We start from the raw sequence: 16,465 nt of genomic DNA on the forward strand, positions 1-16,465 counted from the left end.
GAATAAATAAGAAGAACTATCAAGAAAGTTTACGGTCTAAAAGTATTCATATTGTGACAAAGTTATGAGTTTATAACGTGATGTTGCTGCCGTGTCCATTGAAGCTGCTGCTTGGCTTTCACGATCTCACGCACTTGGGTCGCTTGGTGCTGCGATCCATTTCGCATTTCTCGAAGCTGCCGCACTTGACATTGCCGCAATAGCTGCCAGTAGCTCCAGCTAGAAAATTATGGACACAAAACATTAAGTTTTTATTCAAATGTGGATGATAATATAATCGTTATAAGGAAAAATCTAAAAAATAATTTCAATGAGATCAAGACTCAGTCAAATTCAGTAAGGTCCAAACAAAGCATAAGTTAATTACATTTTTATGCAAAAACTTTTACATTTCGAATTGATTTTAAATTATCAAGGTTATCCACAAAGATGATTTTAAATTCAGCTGAAAATAGTATGCTGAAATTGGGTTTCAATCTATGAATACCGGACTAAAAACGTTAAATATGTTAATATAGCTCTTTGAACCACCTGCCCATCGGATTACACATGCTAACGTCATCGTTTTTATAGATTGTATATAGGAAGAGTAAATAGAAAACTTACAGTTCTTGCTGCCGAAAGGCGATTTATCGGCACCGGAATTTCCCAGCACATTCGGTTGAGCACAGCTGCGACCGTTGCACAAATTCGGACAGCATTTTCCGCCAATGGCACTGCACTCGCTGTCATGCAAGCACTTTGGGGTACAGTTTTGAACCTTGGTGGATGAAGGACAATCTGTCGGAAAAGCGTGGGTTTCCCCATCAGAAAGCTCCGAAAAAAGCTGAAAGCCAACACTTACCACCCGCAGCAAAGGCAGCAACCACACAGGCGGCAATTAACAGAGAAAGAAAGCCGAGCTTTACTGAAATTATAAAGAAATATAAGTTTATAGGCGAATTCTTGGTGGTTCCGCATTTCGCATTTCGTGCGAGTATTTATAACCACATATAAATGTGTATTTGAACCTACCCATGATGATAGTTGAACGTCCGCTACGTTACTATAGTTAACATCGACTGGCGTTCCACGGGCTTTATATGCCCCGATCGGCGGTTTCGAGTCGAACGAGTTTTCTGCTTATTTGCCTTTGTATTTTTCATTTTTCACTTTATTTTTTGTATATATTTTACCTCCCCAACTTGCCTTGACGAGAGGTACTAAAAACAAAGGAGAGAAAAAACACGGACAAAAACAACAGCAAAGCACTTATCAATTTGACTTTGAATTTACATACGCGGAGGATGGATATAAGCGATATGTGAAGACGCTACCACGAAAATATATGCAAATATTTTGAACAACTCTGAATTTTGAAATATTTTCATAAATGTTTCAAAAACGCGAGCTTTTTTTGTTAAAGTCTTACAAAAAAAGCAACTAAATTTGTATAACTGCCAAAACTTTATAGCGCATAAAAGAACCGTAGGTCTTGAATCTCTATCTCAACTACATCGACATATTTCAATTACTATTTCCGATCGTGCACTTGAACAAAAAAAAGGGGGAAATGTGTCAAATCGTCGTAATGAATTTGTAATTTCTTCTTCTTCGAGTTGAACGATGGCTGAGTCATCCAGACACAAACTGCGTTTATACGGGGCTAAGAAAGTCAAGATATACCATTTTGAATCACTTAAAAAAACACGTACAGAAAATTACCTTTTTTATGACTTGCTTAAAGTGATAAAGTCACATGCTTTAACTTGGACAGCCATGTAATAGTTTTGTGGTTCAATGGGTCACTTAAATTAATGTAGCCCGACTATAGCGATGATCGATTGTAGGTAATGGGGAATCCCGCTGTCTACTTAACCGAACCTCAGTATGTAGATCCCAAGTTTAGAAACTGGTACAATTTATATTTAAATTATATGTGAACAAAATTTACCAAAAGAGGGGCGTGTTTTGTAAGCTTGGCCGAAAGCTTTAGAGTCCAAGTCGAAACTAACAGCTATCTATTATTATTTTAGATTAAAGATACACTTGAAAGTGCGTTTCTAAATACATTTGCATTTTTCAGCGCGAGGAGACCGAAGCCGAGAGGTTAGAGAGGGAGGAGTACGAGAATTATCAGAACGAAAACGCCCACTACTCGTTCAATTCCAAAGTGGATGATAACATCAACGACGGACAAATCGCGCGTACCGAGGAGCGCGAAGGAGGCACTGTTCGTGGTTCCTACAGCTACTTCGATGGCTTTGTGAAACGCCGTGTTGAATACATCGCCGATAAGGATGGCTACAGGGTGCTCAAGGACGAGATGGAGGATGCCGGCACTGGCCCAAAGTTCAACCCCGATGGCACCGCCATCGTGGAGGGATCTCTGATTGGCAAATATCAAATCAAGCTGGACAAGACCGAAGACGAGAAGCACTACAAGGACGTCCATGCCTAGGGGAAAATGAGCTGAGGATTTCTAACATTTAGAAAAGAACTGAATACTTTGTAGACCCCTAGAGTAGAGTAAAACACCATCTGAACAAAAATTGTATTTCATCTCCCAAATAAAATATTGAAAAAATTTAAAACACACCTGTAAAAATCAATTCCACTAAATAGCAAATATCGGAAGCCCTGTTCCACTGATACTTTCTTATTTTCAAATTTATTTGTAATAATGTTTATGTATTGGTTAATTTTGCGGTGAGTGCATTTAGGAGCAAAATGTTCTTCGTTTAAGTTTTGTTTTTGAATTTAGTTTAGATCGCCATTGCTTCTCGCTGATGTTGCTGTTGATTTACTGGCTATAATTTATGTAGTTTCCTCATAATGTGTTTGGTTTTCCGTTTATGGTTGATCTCTTTTATAATTTTCATTGTATTTTTGTATTTATCAACAGTTTTAGCTTAACATATAGGGTCTCGTTTAGAAATCAATTACGTGTATTACAGTTACGTTTATACGCTACATGCTAAAGAAATGTGGGCATGAAGAGTCTTAGATCGTTTGGGTGGATAATACTAAACTTAGGAAATTACAAATTATAGCCTAAGCGCTGGGCCAAAGCGTTTTCAAAATACATTATGAATATTTCATAAATTACACAGTAAATTAAAGTATGCTTAACTAAGAATAAGTATTGATCACGTTCGCGTAATCAAAATCGAACCAACCAAATCACGCATATACAGCGATTAAATTATAAAAATATAGTCATCTGACGTGAGTGAGTCCATATGCTAACCTAACCTCGCACGTACTTCATGTTTTTTATAAATTACATTTAAAACATAAATATTTACATTAGAATTAGTTCTTTAGTTTTCCATTGTTTTCCTATGCTTTTTCTTCGCTGCTTTGCTGTATTTTAAATGATATCCATATCAAGTTCTATTTTTTTTTAAGTGCTTGTGATATCCTTAAACAATCACAAAAAATAACGAGTATCTTAAGGGATATGCAACAAGCACAAAATAGACAACACTAGCTTGCATTTTAGGCTTAACTCCCCGATCCTATCTTTATACAAAAAGTGTTACGAATTGCCATTTTTCTTAGTTTACATGAATTGCAAATGAATTATAATTACATTTATGTATTGTTGCCATTGCGGTGTCTCTGTCTGTGCGTAAGCCTCTGCACGTCCGTTGTTTTAATTGGTTTGTTGTACACTTGGTTTTTGCTATTTCGCTTTGATTGCTATAGTTCACAATTCAAACATTTGGTACCTCTCTACTGGGATCGACTAAACATACGGGTCTCTAAGTAACTACAATACGTTATCCACCTCATCTAATCACACAGGCGACACACAGCTTTGCCGAACCGATGCAGTCGTCGTGGCAGAAGGCTCCGCACTGCTGGCAGATCACCATCGCATTGAGTGAGCAGGCGCAATTGTTCGCCGTGGCCGTAGCCTCATTGCCCGGCGGAGTGTTTTCCCCGCTTTGATGCAATTGCAGCAATGGATGCTGATGCTGAGGCCCAGATTGCTGCGATTGTGGCTGCTGGTTGATCGGCGAAGGTGCTGCTGTTGGAGATGCGTTGGTCGTCACTATGTAGTTGTTTCCAGCTTCCATAAGCGCGACGGCCGATGAATTGGTATTGCTGCCGTCAATGTAGGCGATGTTGGGTCCTAATTGGAAGGAAAATTCATTTATTAATATAAAGTTTATGGCATGAAACAGCGACTCTTTGGTTAAATACTTACAAATAAATTAACTAATCTATTAAATATAAACATATTTATTAACAAGGTAGCCGTATCTACTATACAATTTGTTACCGAACATTTTATGGGCTATTACTTTATCCCAACTGTACAAACAATATTAATTTTGCATTTTATGAACATGAAATTAAAAAATGAAATAAAAATCATATATGTACAGCTTCAATTTGCAAATTGTAAAAACTGAAGTAATATCCGTTCTTTCTATTAAATTTAGAGGCAATGACATCCCTAAGATTAAAAGTACATGCAGCTAGGCTAGATAATATAGAAAGTATATAAGAAATTCGATCACGTAGGTTAATCTAACAAATCTAAGCAACAAACTAATGACTGCGTGCCAATTATGGTAACATGACCAATGATGAATTTGTGGGTGGTGATTTGAAAGACGTACCTCGCTAACCACTAATAATACACCAATTTACCTGCAGCGATATTGCGCCGCACAATATTCGCGGCTGCGCCTACATTGCCCAGCGGTTGCGGCTGCTGATGCTGCTGCTGCTGCTGCATTTCGTGGTGATGATGATGCAACGCATCTGTGGCGGAAATTGGTGGTGCTATAACGTTGCCGCTGCCAGCAGTTGTGTCCACCGATGCTGGACGCCCGCGTCCACCAATAGGAATGCCGTTTATGCTGTGCAGCGGATTCTGAACAGTAACGAACTAAATGTCACAAAAATTAGAATGTAACAATTTATTCAAACTAAACATTTTGACTCACCTGGTTTTGGTGCATTGGTGGCGCACTTGACGCTCTAGGCGCTTGATTGTCAGCTGCACCCACATTCGCCCTATGAACGAGAACATATTGTCCATTGCCATTCTGGTGTATCAACTGCTCCGGTGCAGGCTGCTGAGGATTTTGCACAGGCACTGGCGAAGTCGTCGACTGATGATGCTGCTGAAGCATCTGCAATTGTTGAGCGGTGGCTGTAGCTCCTCCAGGTCCGGGACTAAACACATGCCGGATGAGCGTGGTGGGTGACGGCTTCCGTTGGACATACTTTTTCCTTGGGAAACCACTCATTCTTGGTCCAATGACCTAGAATATCAAGATAAAGAAATAATGAAAATAAACTTGATATATGATTAGTAAAATAAATTTGGTACTCTACCTTGTATACTCCCGGTCGTCCGACACCCATTACATTCGGTGGCAGTCCAGCGGGCAGAGCTCCGGTACCAACGGCCCCACTGACCAACAGCTCTTCTTGCTTTAATACATTTTGTGGTGGTGCTGCCGCGACAGCTGCTGCCATACTCCCACTGGCCGTCGTTATGTTGGACATGGGTGTGGCAGCCACCGTTGAAACATTCAAGGTCACAGGGTTTATAGGTGCTGGCGTAGTGGTTGTCGTCGGCTGATGCTGGTTGAGAATCGCCGCAGGCGGTCGCAATTGAGCCTTGAGATTCTCGCGGTTTGGACTATTCTGGATTACTGCCTGGCAGATTTGATAGCTACGTTCCAGATTTACTGCACCCGGTGGTAACCTATTGCTGGTTGCCTTACGCCCTTTTCCCGTTGGCATTTTTGGCTGCAATCTTTGCTGGGCAATGGTGGTTGGCACTCCCGATGGTGGCAGGGTTTTCATAGTCAGCACGTTGGGTAACTGCTGCATATTACTGTTGTGATTTGCTAACTGTTGTTGTTGGGCTGTCTGCTGCTGGGTGGCAGGTACTGGCGGAGATTGCTGTGCGCCCGTCACAGCAACAACATTGGCGTAGGCGGACGGAATAGATGCGGTATTTGCTGTCGTTGCTGCTGTGGTAGGTGATGCATTGGCAGGACGCGTCATTGAGATGATGTTCAACGGCTTGGCTATGAACTTAGCCTGTGTTGTTGGTGGCGCAACATTTTGCTGCTGTTGTTGCTGCTGCTGTAGAAGATTGTTGTTGGCGGCCTGGGCCAGTAGTTGTCGCTGGTGCAGTTGCGCCTGCTGCAAGGCGAACTGCTGAATCTGCTGATGCTTTTGTTGTGCCGCAGCCTGCTGTTGATGCTGTTCTAGTTGTTGCTGCTGCTGATGTTGCTGTGCGATCAAGTTAGGAGACAAGAACTGCTGGGCTCCGTTGCGGAGAGCCACTGGTAATGTCTTGCCCAAGGAATTGCTACTTGTTGCTTGTTGTTGCTGCTGCTGTTGTTGCTGGTGCTGTTGTTGTTGTTGCTGCTGCTGCTGTGCTGCCGCCGCCTGCAGCGTGAACTGTTGCAGTAGTTGCTGTTGCTGCTGCTGGCGTTGCTGTTGAAGCAAAAAGTTGCCAATTATCTGACCATTGGAATCCACCAATATCTGCCGTTGCTGCTGTGCATTTGACTGAGAGTTCTGTTGCGGTTGTTGCGATGTTTGGTGCGGCATTTGATTAATGGTGAGACTGTTGGTGCTGCTGCATAGGCTTAGGTTGTTGCTGCTGTCGTTGCTATTGCTACTGTTGGTTATCACAGTGCTGGACACTTCCATTTCGGCAGCAGACATTGGTACTGCATCACAGAGCATTTCCTGGCCGATCTAGAAATGGGTATTGTAATAAAAATGTTAATTAAAATTTCATTTTAGTAATGTTTTCATTGACTGAACTCACATCATTTCCAAATTCGCCATGGGCTTGCGGCATAAACGAATGCTGAGCCAATTGGACCACATCCTGGAGATGCAACTGTTGATGATGCTGCTGCTGATTTTGTTGCTGTTGATGCTGCTGCAGTTTGTCCACTATCTCGCGGACAGCTTCGCTGTCTTCATCAATTAACTGCTGGTCCTCTGACATACACTCTACCACTTCGTCGTCTTCATCCTCCTCCTGGTCACCCTCATCTTCGTCACCGAGCACATCGTGGCACACATCATTGTGCATTATGTCGTCGATGACGTCGGCATCTTGCACTACATCCATTAGATCAATAGCATCATGGCTTAGATTACGCTGCTGATCTCCGCTTGACTGCGAACTGCTTAACTTGATGTCACCAAAGTTCCAATCGTGCTGCACATGCTGGTACATTTCATTGGAGTTTAATTCCACGGGTAACTCCTGTTGCTGCTGCTGTAGCTTGGCCACAGTTGAAAGCATGGCTTGGACATTTGCCAACGTGGTTTCAGCTGCTGCTGCCAGCGTCAGTGGAGCCGTTGATGCTCCAGCCGACGATGAAGTCGTGGGCGCGGTCGTCGTCGAGCCGGAATTGCTACTGGAGCATGAAGATGACATCGAGGCGGAGGAGGATGAGGAAGATGTGCAGCTAGTCGATGTAATCGAACTGGCCGGCGTTGAACCAGAAATTGAGCTTGCAATGGGAAGCGGTGAGTCCTCCGGCTTATCACTTAGCTCTTCCAGTTTATTAGCTGCAGTTGTCGCCGCTGCAAAAGAAAACATTTGTTAGTTTATATTCTTTCATTACTTAAAAATAACTTTGATTACTGTTAGACGATGAAGATGAAGTAAAGAAGTTGTGATTGATGGTTGATTGATGTTCTTGAAAATAGGCTGGTTAAAACCAAGAAAGAAACATTAGTTATTTATTCTGTCGATTATACTAGACGAACTTACCGTGATCGATAGTATCTGAGAAAACGAAATCATGGCTATTTGTTCCTGTCGTTATATCTGCCTCGTTTGAATTGTCCAAAGGCGCTTTGGTTTCTGAAATTAATGTAATGCCAGTTTAAGCAAGTCATTTGTATGCGTAGAGTACTCTTAACAAAACTAATGCACTGCAATTTTCAAAATATTCTTCGTCCAGAAAATTACTTACCAGCTGCTAGTTCGACGCTTTGCAAGTAGCTTACAAATTGGTTGGCCACCTCCGGATTTGTTGCTAACGCTTCCGGCTTTGGTGTGTGTGGGGTAACAGCAGCAATTGCTGGCGTGATAGCCGCTGATGCAACGAGCTCCACATCTTCCTTAGCATCCACTTGTTTCATGGCAACGATCATCTCCTTACTGCATTCAGATGGCTCAATTTTATCACAGGTACTGTTGATAAGTGGCTGATGTTGACGCTGATGTTGCGGCTCATCCTTGATTTTCGTGTCTGCGGCGACGTGATCCACAACATCAATCTCTGGAGTTGCGACAACATTCCCTGACGCATTAGGAACAATTTCGGCCATCTTCGGCTGCTTGCTGTCCTTTGATGTGCTGGGCAGCTCGTCGAGATCATCGTCCAAGTTAATAGTCGCTATCGTTGTGGGTGCCTGCTTACGCTGCGAAGGACTGCTCGATGGACGTTTGAGGACGCGGCGTTGCTGTTCGTTAAGCACATTATTCTGGCTGCCAGTGGCTGGAAACGTGCTTGTTTTATCTGCTACTGCCACTGCTACTGTAGTTTTAGCTGATGTCGTTTCGCACTTAGTGCTCTGCAAGTTATTCAATATTTAATTGGGATATAGATATTTGGGAATTCAATAACTTACCAAATCAAATTTTAATTCAGTCTCATTATCACATGTTGCTTGTTGCAGTGGTTTTTGTTGCGAAGTCGCTGGTGGTTTGGGCTCACTCTTTATGGTTGCCGAAAGCTTCTGATCCTTGGCATCGCTTTCTAACTTCTTCCCCCTAGAATTCTTCTCGCCCCAGAAGGGCTCAAAGTGTTTCAGCTTCCAGGGATCCAACTTGTTCTTTTCCCGCTCTGCTTCCGTTTTAAGTTTCAGCTGGTTCTCGGGTGTAAACTCGCCTTCGCTTAGTCGTTCCCGCCACTCCAAGCAGGCTCGGGCAAAAAACTCGTTGTTTAGGCAGGAGGCACTGAGCCTTATAGCCTCCGATGGACTGCCTCCACCTCCGCTACCGCTTGGCTGCTCTATTTCGCTGGCCTCGCGATCCACGCTGGGCAGCAGCTGAATGAGATTATATTGATAGAGCGGCGGCAGCAGCGAGAACGTTTGCTTGTTCAACAGCGCTCTTAGGTTGGTGGAGGCCAGTATGGAGTCGGGAGTCTCCAGGTCGATCTTGCCGTCTTTTGTTTGCTCAATCTGCGCTGCTGTCGTCAGCTTCTTATTGCTCCTCCGGCGGGGCTTAACACTAAAACCAGGTATAGAGGCCAGGACCTCCCGCATCGTCGAAGCTTGGGTGGTGCCCGCCTTGCTACCAGGTGAGATGGCGGATGGATAGCTTGCGGCGGCTTGGGCTTGTGCTGCGGCCGCTGCTGCTGCTGCTGCCGCCGCTGCTGCCGCCGCCGCTGCTGCTGCCGCTTTGACCTGTTGCTGTTGCTGAATGCGTCGGCTACATATTAAACGCGTGGGCGGGGCAGGAGCGGAACTGACGGCTGCCTCTTCGCTCGGCGCCATCGGCTTCTTCTCAGGTGGTATGGGTTTCACGATAATGCGTGGCAGGTGGCGTCTGAAAGAAAATTAGTTTCGAAATTTAGAGAGTTTTTGTCGTGCTTGGGTAAATCGTTTCAGAACTAACCTGAGACTGTGTGTGTGCTTGGTAGACGGTGACACTTCCAGTTGCTCCAGCGCAAGAGGATCCTTCTCGTCATCGTCCACCAGATTCACATGCTCCATCATCATCGTGGGCGGTGTAGCGGCCAACAGGGATTGCTGCTGCAGCATCGGCTGGTGATGCTGATCCGCTTGTGGAATGAGAAGTTGTTGGTGCTGCGACGACGTCGTCGTCGTATCCGGCGTAATGGTTTTCATTGTTAATCGCTCTGCCTAATCTATTTACAGCGAACTTTTGATCCATGCACCCATGTCAAGCAAGTTTCTTCCGCACATACTAGAGATGTAGAGGAATAGAGGGTTTTAAAACATTATTTTATTTTGTATATATTAAAAATTAATTAAATTGTCATAAATTAAGGAAAAGGGCTTTACTTCTACACTTCTACACTTCAAATGGATTGGCTTACATTGTAATACAATGTGCAAAAGTAATTTAGCTAAGGCTAAACTATAGTTTGTTGCACATTATATTGCAAAACATGTTAGTAAACATTAAGGAATGTAACATCTTTTAGTTTCCAAATTACATTTTTGTTATTTATCTGTGATATGGTTCAACCAATATTGTCTGTTTTAAACGCTTTCAAGCTTTGCAGTCAAATTTTAGATGCCAGATTAGATGGGAAAACTAGTTTTTGGTGCATATTAAAGTGCACGAAATTAATCATGATCGCTGCACTAACGAATTGTCCATTTTAAGGCAAAAAGTGTCTGTATAATTTTAACGTAGCGCCCTTTGTATATGTATGTACTTTCATCTGTGTGTATGTATGTGAGTATATATTTTGTTAGAAGTGTGTGCGTGTGTGTTTTTTTTTATATGTAATCGAAATTGCGGCTACGCCGAGGTTTTTCCGTTTGTTATGCCTTAGTTTTAATTATCGTTTTAGTTTTCCTTTCGATTTTCCTCACTTGCCAGCAGTAATTTTAAACAAAACAACAATGTAACAGCAGTAACAACAACAAATACGAACGACCTGCAAAGTTGGTTATATTTTTTTCTCACGCACGCATACACATACACACAAACACACACACAAATGCACACTAGCACAGCGGAGAAGTAGAAAAATGAGTTTTGTTCCTAACTAAGTAACTCTTTGCGGGTATTTTACCTATTTATGGTACGGATTTTGATCTGTACTAGAGCACTATCTTTTGCATAATGCCGATTTCCGCCTCGTTAATGGCTCACTAAATTAAATATTGAATGGGGGAAATGTGAATGCCAAACACACAAACAAAGCAGCTACAAAATGATTCTTTTCTAGCCAACTATGCCGGTCCCTTTCTGGCGCACGCGTTTTCCCTATCGGGCGGAGCGCCCGTTTCTCTCGCACACTCACTACGCAGAATAGCTGCGTTTAATTGAATGAAATTGTTTAAGTTACTACAATACAAACACTCGTCACTAATCACACCAACTAGTTAATGTTTTTTCGTGGCCAGTTTTAAACGCGAAACGCTCGAATTTCTGGCTGCCCTGCCAAGTCCGATGGGGTTGTTGATGTCGCATCCGATACATCGGATAGGAGCGGGTGTATTTGCGCAGTCACTGCTCCCGCACCAGGGTTGGAAACTATCGATTGAACGAACTGTTCAAGAAGTAGCTAGAAAAAAGCTAACAAATATGAAGCGTTACATACAAAGCGGTTATTTGATTTTTGCTAATGAATTTCATTTAATGGCATTTTAATTGATATACAATATAAAAATATACATATCTTAAAATCGATTGTACGATAAATACTTTCAAAAAGATTAGACTCGTAACATTTACATAGGCATACTATGTTCACATGCTCAAATATATAAATAGAGCTTTTATAAGGTCAAATATAATTAACAAGAACATTACCAACAACAGACCTAAAAATGGCTAAATAAATGGCTAAATAAATGGCAAGGTAAAAAAGCCAATATGGTATTCCACCTACTAAAAAAGCCAACAAGTTTTCACATCCACTGACCGATAACTCTTCTCCCACTATCGATAGTTCCGCAGCTGCTGTGTTGGGCCGGCAAATTGTTTAACTTGCTAAATTTGTTAATAATGTATTAAGAAGTTGCGACACCGAGCAAAACAGACCACCGCAATGTTTTCGATGTGCAAGCAGACGCACCCCGCCACGGCGGTGGAGTTTTCGATAGCGTGCCGCTTCTTCAACAATCTGGAGGAGAACCTGGTGGTGGCGGGCGCCAATGTGCTGAAGGTGTACCGGATAGCGCCCAACGTGGAGGCGGGCCAGCGTCAAAAGCTGAATCCCAGCGAGATGCGTCTGGCGCCCAAAATGCGGCTGGAGTGCCTTGCAACATATACCCTCTACGGCAATGTGATGTCGCTGCAGTGCGTCTCATTGGCGGGAGCCATGCGGGATGCGCTGCTGATCAGTTTTAAGGACGCAAAATTGTCCGTACTGCAGCACGATCCGGATACGTTTGCCCTGAAAACCCTCTCACTTCACTATTTTGAGGAAGATGACATACGTGGCGGCTGGACGGGTCGCTATTTTGTGCCCACAGTTCGCGTGGATCCCGATTCCAGGTGTGCCGTCATGTTGGTCTACGGCAAAAGGCTGGTGGTCCTGCCCTTTCGCAAGGACAACAGTCTAGACGAGATCGAGCTCGCGGATGTGAAGCCAATTAAAAAGGCACCGACGGCGATGGTCAGCAGGACTCCTATTATGGCTTCGTACCTGATAGCGCTGCGAGATCTGGATGAGAAAATCGACAATGTTCTGGACATACAGTTCCTGCATGGCTACTACGAACCAACGCTGCTTATACTCTACGAGCCGGTGCGCACCTGTCCCGGAAGAATAAAGGTGCGCTCCGATACCTGTGTTTTGGTGGCCATTTCGTTGAACATTCAGCAGCGAGTGCATCCGATTATCTGGACCGTGAACAGTCTACCATTTGACTGTCTTCAGGTGGGTCTGAACTTTTTAAAATGCCCTTTTCCTTTCAAGAGTCAAAACAATTAATGTGTAATTTTACCTTACAGGTTTACCCGATTCAGAAGCCCATTGGTGGTTGTCTGGTGATGACAGTAAATGCTGTAATCTATCTTAATCAGAGTGTTCCTCCATATGGCGTCAGTTTAAACAGCTCAGCAGACAACAGCACTGCATTTCCACTGAAGCCACAGGATGGCGTTCGGATCAGTTTGGATTGTGCCAACTTTGCTTTCATTGATGTCGACAAGCTGGTTATCTCGCTTCGCACAGGAGATCTTTACGTGCTCACGCTTTGCGTTGACTCAATGAGAACGGTTAGGAACTTCCATTTCCACAAAGCAGCCGCCAGTGTGCTAACTAGTTGTATCTGCGTTCTGCACTCCGAATACATATTTTTGGGATCACGTCTCGGAAATTCCCTGTTGCTGCACTTTACAGAGGAGGATCAGAGCACTGTCATTACTTTGGATGATATGGAACAGCAAACGGAGCAGCAGCAAAAGAATCTGCAGGACGAGGATCAGAGTTTGGAGGAAATTTTCGATGTAGATCAATTGGAAATGGCACCAACCCAAGCAAAATCGCGTCGCATCGAGGATGAGGAATTAGAGGTGCGTAAACAATATATGTTAAGCAACTTACAGCTCTGTAATGCTTCTTAATTTGTTCTTTTTTACAGGTGTATGGTTCTGGAGCTAAGGCATCCGTTCTTCAACTACGAAAATTCATTTTTGAGGTGTGCGACAGTCTAATGAATGTAGCACCAATCAACTACATGTGCGCCGGAGAAAGAGTGGAATTCGAAGAGGATGGCGCTACGTTGCGACCACATGCGGAATCTCTGCAAGACCTAAAGATAGAGCTAGTCGCTGCCACGGGTCACAGCAAAAACGGAGCTCTGTCTGTATTCGTAAACTGCATTAATCCTCAGATCATTACAAGCTTTGAGTTAGACGGGTGCCTCGACGTGTGGACTGTGTTTGATGATGCCACTAAGAAGTCTTCACGAAATGATCAGCATGATTTCATGTTGCTCTCACAACGGAATTCTACTTTGGTTCTGCAAACAGGACAGGAAATTAATGAGATCGAGAACACGGGATTTACGGTTAATCAGCCGACCATATTTGTCGGTAATCTCGGACAGCAGCGGTTCATTGTTCAGGTAAGTTTAGACTAGTGTTAATTATGTTATGTGTTTTTGTATATAATATTTTCTTTATTCCTTAGGTCACCACCCGTCATGTCAGATTATTGCAAGGAACTCGGTTAATCCAAAATGTCCCCATAGATGTGGGCTCGCCAGTGGTACAAGTGTCTATAGCAGATCCGTACGTTTGCCTGCGAGTGTTAAATGGTCAGGTTATCACATTGGCGCTGAGAGAAACACGTGGAACTCCTCGTTTAGCTATCAACAAGCATACCATTAGCAGCTCTCCCGCCGTAGTTGCCATTTCGGCGTACAAAGATTTATCAGGACTATTCACAGTAAAAGGTGATGATATAAACCTGACGGGCAGCTCAAATAGTGGATTTGGACATAGTTTTGGTGGCTACATGAAGGCAGAGCCCAACATGAAGGTGGAGGACGAAGAAGATCTGCTCTATGGAGATGCCGGAAGTGCCTTCAAGATGAACAGCATGGCGGACTTGGCGAAACAGTCAAAACAAAAGAACTCGGACTGGTGGCGACGTCTTCTTGTGCAAGCAAAGCCCAGCTATTGGTTGGTTGTGGCCCGTCAGAGTGGCACCTTGGAGATCTACTCTATGCCGGACATGAAGCTTGTGTATCTCGTGAACGATGTGGGCAATGGTGCTATGGTTCTTACGGATGCGATGGAATTCGTGCCCATTTCACTGACTACGCAGGAGAACTCGAAGGCGGGCATTGTTCAGGCTTGTATGCCGCAGCATGCTAACTCCCCACTGCCATTGGAACTGAGTGTAATAGGGTTAGGTCTAAATGGAGAAAGACCTTTACTATTGGTCAGGACTCGAGTAGAGCTGCTTATATACCAGGTGTTCCGATATCCCAAGGGTCACCTGAAGATACGTTTCCGAAAGCTGGATCAACTGAATTTGCTGGACCAACAGCCGACGCATATTGAGTTGGATGAGAACGACGAGCAGGAGGAGATAGAATCTTATCAAATGCAACCAAAGTATGTCCAAAAACTTCGACCATTTGCCAACGTTGGAGGGCTCTCCGGCGTTATGGTATGCGGGGTCAACCCTTGCTTTGTTTTTCTAACATTCCGAGGAGAACTTCGCATACATCGGCTGCTCGGTAACGGAGATGTGCGTAGCTTTGCTGCCTTCAACAATGTTAATATCCCCAACGGATTCCTTTACTTTGACACCACTTATGAGCTTAAGATCTCCGTGTTGCCCAGCTACTTGAGTTACGACTCCACTTGGCCGGTGAGAAAGGTTCCTCTCAGATGTACACCAAGACAACTTGTTTACCATCGCGAGAATCGGGTTTACTGCCTAATCACGCAAACAGAGGAACCGATGACCAAGTACTATCGCTTTAACGGAGAGGATAAGGAGCTGTCCGAGGAAAGCCGTGGCGAGAGATTCATCTACCCCATTGGCTCGCAATTCGAAATGGTTTTAATTTCTCCGGAAACCTGGGAAATTGTGCCAGATGCATCCATTTCGTTTGAGCCCTGGGAACACGTTACCGCCTTTAAGATCGTTAAGTTGTCTTATGAGGGTACAAGATCAGGACTCAAGGAATACCTTTGCATTGGAACTAACTTTAATTACAGTGAGGACATTACCAGCAGAGGAAATATTCATATTTATGATATTATTGAAGTGGTTCCTGAACCCGGAAAGCCGATGACAAAATTCAAGATAAAGGAAATATTTAAGAAGGAGCAGAAAGGACCAGTTTCTGCCATTTCAGATGTTTTGGGTTTTCTGGTCACGGGTCTTGGCCAGAAGATCTATATTTGGCAGCTGCGCGATGGAGACCTTATTGGAGTGGCCTTTATAGATACAAATATCTATGTCCACCAGATAATCACCGTGAAATCCCTGATTTTTATTGCAGATGTTTACAAATCCATAAGCTTGCTGCGCTTCCAGGAGGAGTATCGCACATTGTCGTTGGCCTCGCGAGATTTTAATCCCCTAGAGGTCTATGGAATTGAATTCATGGTGGACAACTCCAATCTGGGTTTCCTGGTGACCGATGCCGAACGCAATTTAATTGTCTACATGTACCAGCCGGAGGCCAGGGAATCACTGGGTGGCCAGAAATTGCTCCGCAAGGCGGATTATCACCTGGGTCAGGTGGTAAACACTATGTTTCGAGTGCAGTGCCATCAAAAGGGATTGCATCAGCGCCAACCGTTCCTCTACGAAAACAAGCATTTCGTAGTTTATGGAACCCTGGATGGAGCTCTGGGATATTGCTTGCCCCTTCCCGAAAAAGTGTACAGGAGATTCCTTATGTTGCAGAACGTACTCCTTTCCTACCAGGAACACCTTTGCGGCCTCAATCCAAAGGAATACCGCACTCTCAAGTCTTTCAAGAAACAAGGCATCAACCCGTCTCGCTGCATCATTGACGGAGATTTAATTTGGTCATATCGCCTAATGGCCAATTCGGAACGCAATGAAGTGGCGAAGAAGATTGGCACGCGGACTGAAGAAATCCTGGGCGATTTGTTGGAGATCGAACGACTCGCCAGCGTTTTTTAGACATCCTATAGTGTGAACGATGTAAAGTTGTAGTGGGTAGTTGTATTTGTAATTTATGTTACGAGTTTCTCAATTGTAAATCTAGTTTTATAATCCAATCAAAGCCACAACAAAGTATTTTGTTAAGAAAACTTGGAGTT

The 16,465-nt window shown here is 43.7% G+C and overlaps 4 protein-coding genes across 9 annotated transcripts in view; 2 read left to right on the top strand and 2 right to left on the bottom strand.

The window, feature by feature from the left end:
* LOC122615147 (cuticle protein 7) overlaps positions 1-2,536 on the top strand; it is a 42,494-nt gene extending 39,958 nt beyond the window's left edge. For all 3 annotated transcript variants that reach the window (XM_043790056.1, XM_043790057.1, XM_043790059.1), the window contains one exon: positions 2,066-2,536. In XM_043790056.1, the coding sequence (XP_043645991.1) occupies positions 2,066-2,440 (375 nt within the window). In that variant the 3' untranslated portion in view covers positions 2,441-2,536. The remainder of the gene's footprint in view (positions 1-2,065) is intronic.
* On the bottom strand, positions 29-1,104 carry LOC122615148. Its single transcript, XM_043790060.1, has 4 exons — positions 1,015-1,104; positions 845-907; positions 607-780; positions 29-219 (listed from the first exon to the last, which is right to left on the bottom strand). Exons 1-4 carry the CDS (start codon positions 1,016-1,018, stop codon positions 119-121), a joined length of 342 nt encoding a protein of 113 aa, XP_043645995.1. The 5' UTR covers positions 1,019-1,104; the 3' UTR covers positions 29-118.
* Positions 2,537-2,631: 95 nt separating the features above from the next.
* Positions 2,632-11,179, bottom strand: LOC122613031 (polycomb protein Asx). Of its 4 annotated transcripts, none has more exons than XM_043786991.1 (11): positions 11,058-11,179; positions 9,617-9,928; positions 8,626-9,547; positions 7,965-8,568; positions 7,760-7,852; positions 7,631-7,696; positions 6,797-7,569; positions 5,338-6,723; positions 4,944-5,264; positions 4,645-4,885; positions 2,632-4,120 (listed from the first exon to the last, which is right to left on the bottom strand). In XM_043786991.1, exons 2-11 carry the CDS (start codon positions 9,847-9,849, stop codon positions 3,774-3,776), a joined length of 4,986 nt encoding a protein of 1,661 aa, XP_043642926.1. In that variant the 5' UTR covers positions 9,850-9,928; positions 11,058-11,179; the 3' UTR covers positions 2,632-3,773. The 4 variants fall into 4 exon arrangements, with proteins under 4 accessions (XP_043642926.1, XP_043642925.1, XP_043642927.1 ...); XM_043786990.1 differs by having other exon boundaries at positions 10,770-11,163; XM_043786992.1 differs by lacking the exon at positions 11,058-11,179 and adding an exon at positions 10,182-10,198.
* Positions 11,180-11,637: 458 nt separating this feature from the next.
* LOC122612682 (cleavage and polyadenylation specificity factor subunit 1) lies at positions 11,638-16,456 on the top strand. The gene is made up of 4 exons (XM_043786451.1): positions 11,638-12,584; positions 12,659-13,222; positions 13,291-13,776; positions 13,842-16,456. Exons 1-4 carry the CDS (start codon positions 11,751-11,753, stop codon positions 16,323-16,325), a joined length of 4,368 nt encoding a protein of 1,455 aa, XP_043642386.1. The 5' UTR covers positions 11,638-11,750; the 3' UTR covers positions 16,326-16,456.
* Positions 16,457-16,465: the final 9 nt, after the last annotated feature.

This window comes from Drosophila teissieri, chromosome 2R (genome assembly GCF_016746235.2).
Source record: "Drosophila teissieri strain GT53w chromosome 2R, Prin_Dtei_1.1, whole genome shotgun sequence".
Classification (NCBI taxonomy): Eukaryota; Metazoa; Arthropoda; class Insecta; order Diptera; family Drosophilidae; genus Drosophila; species Drosophila teissieri.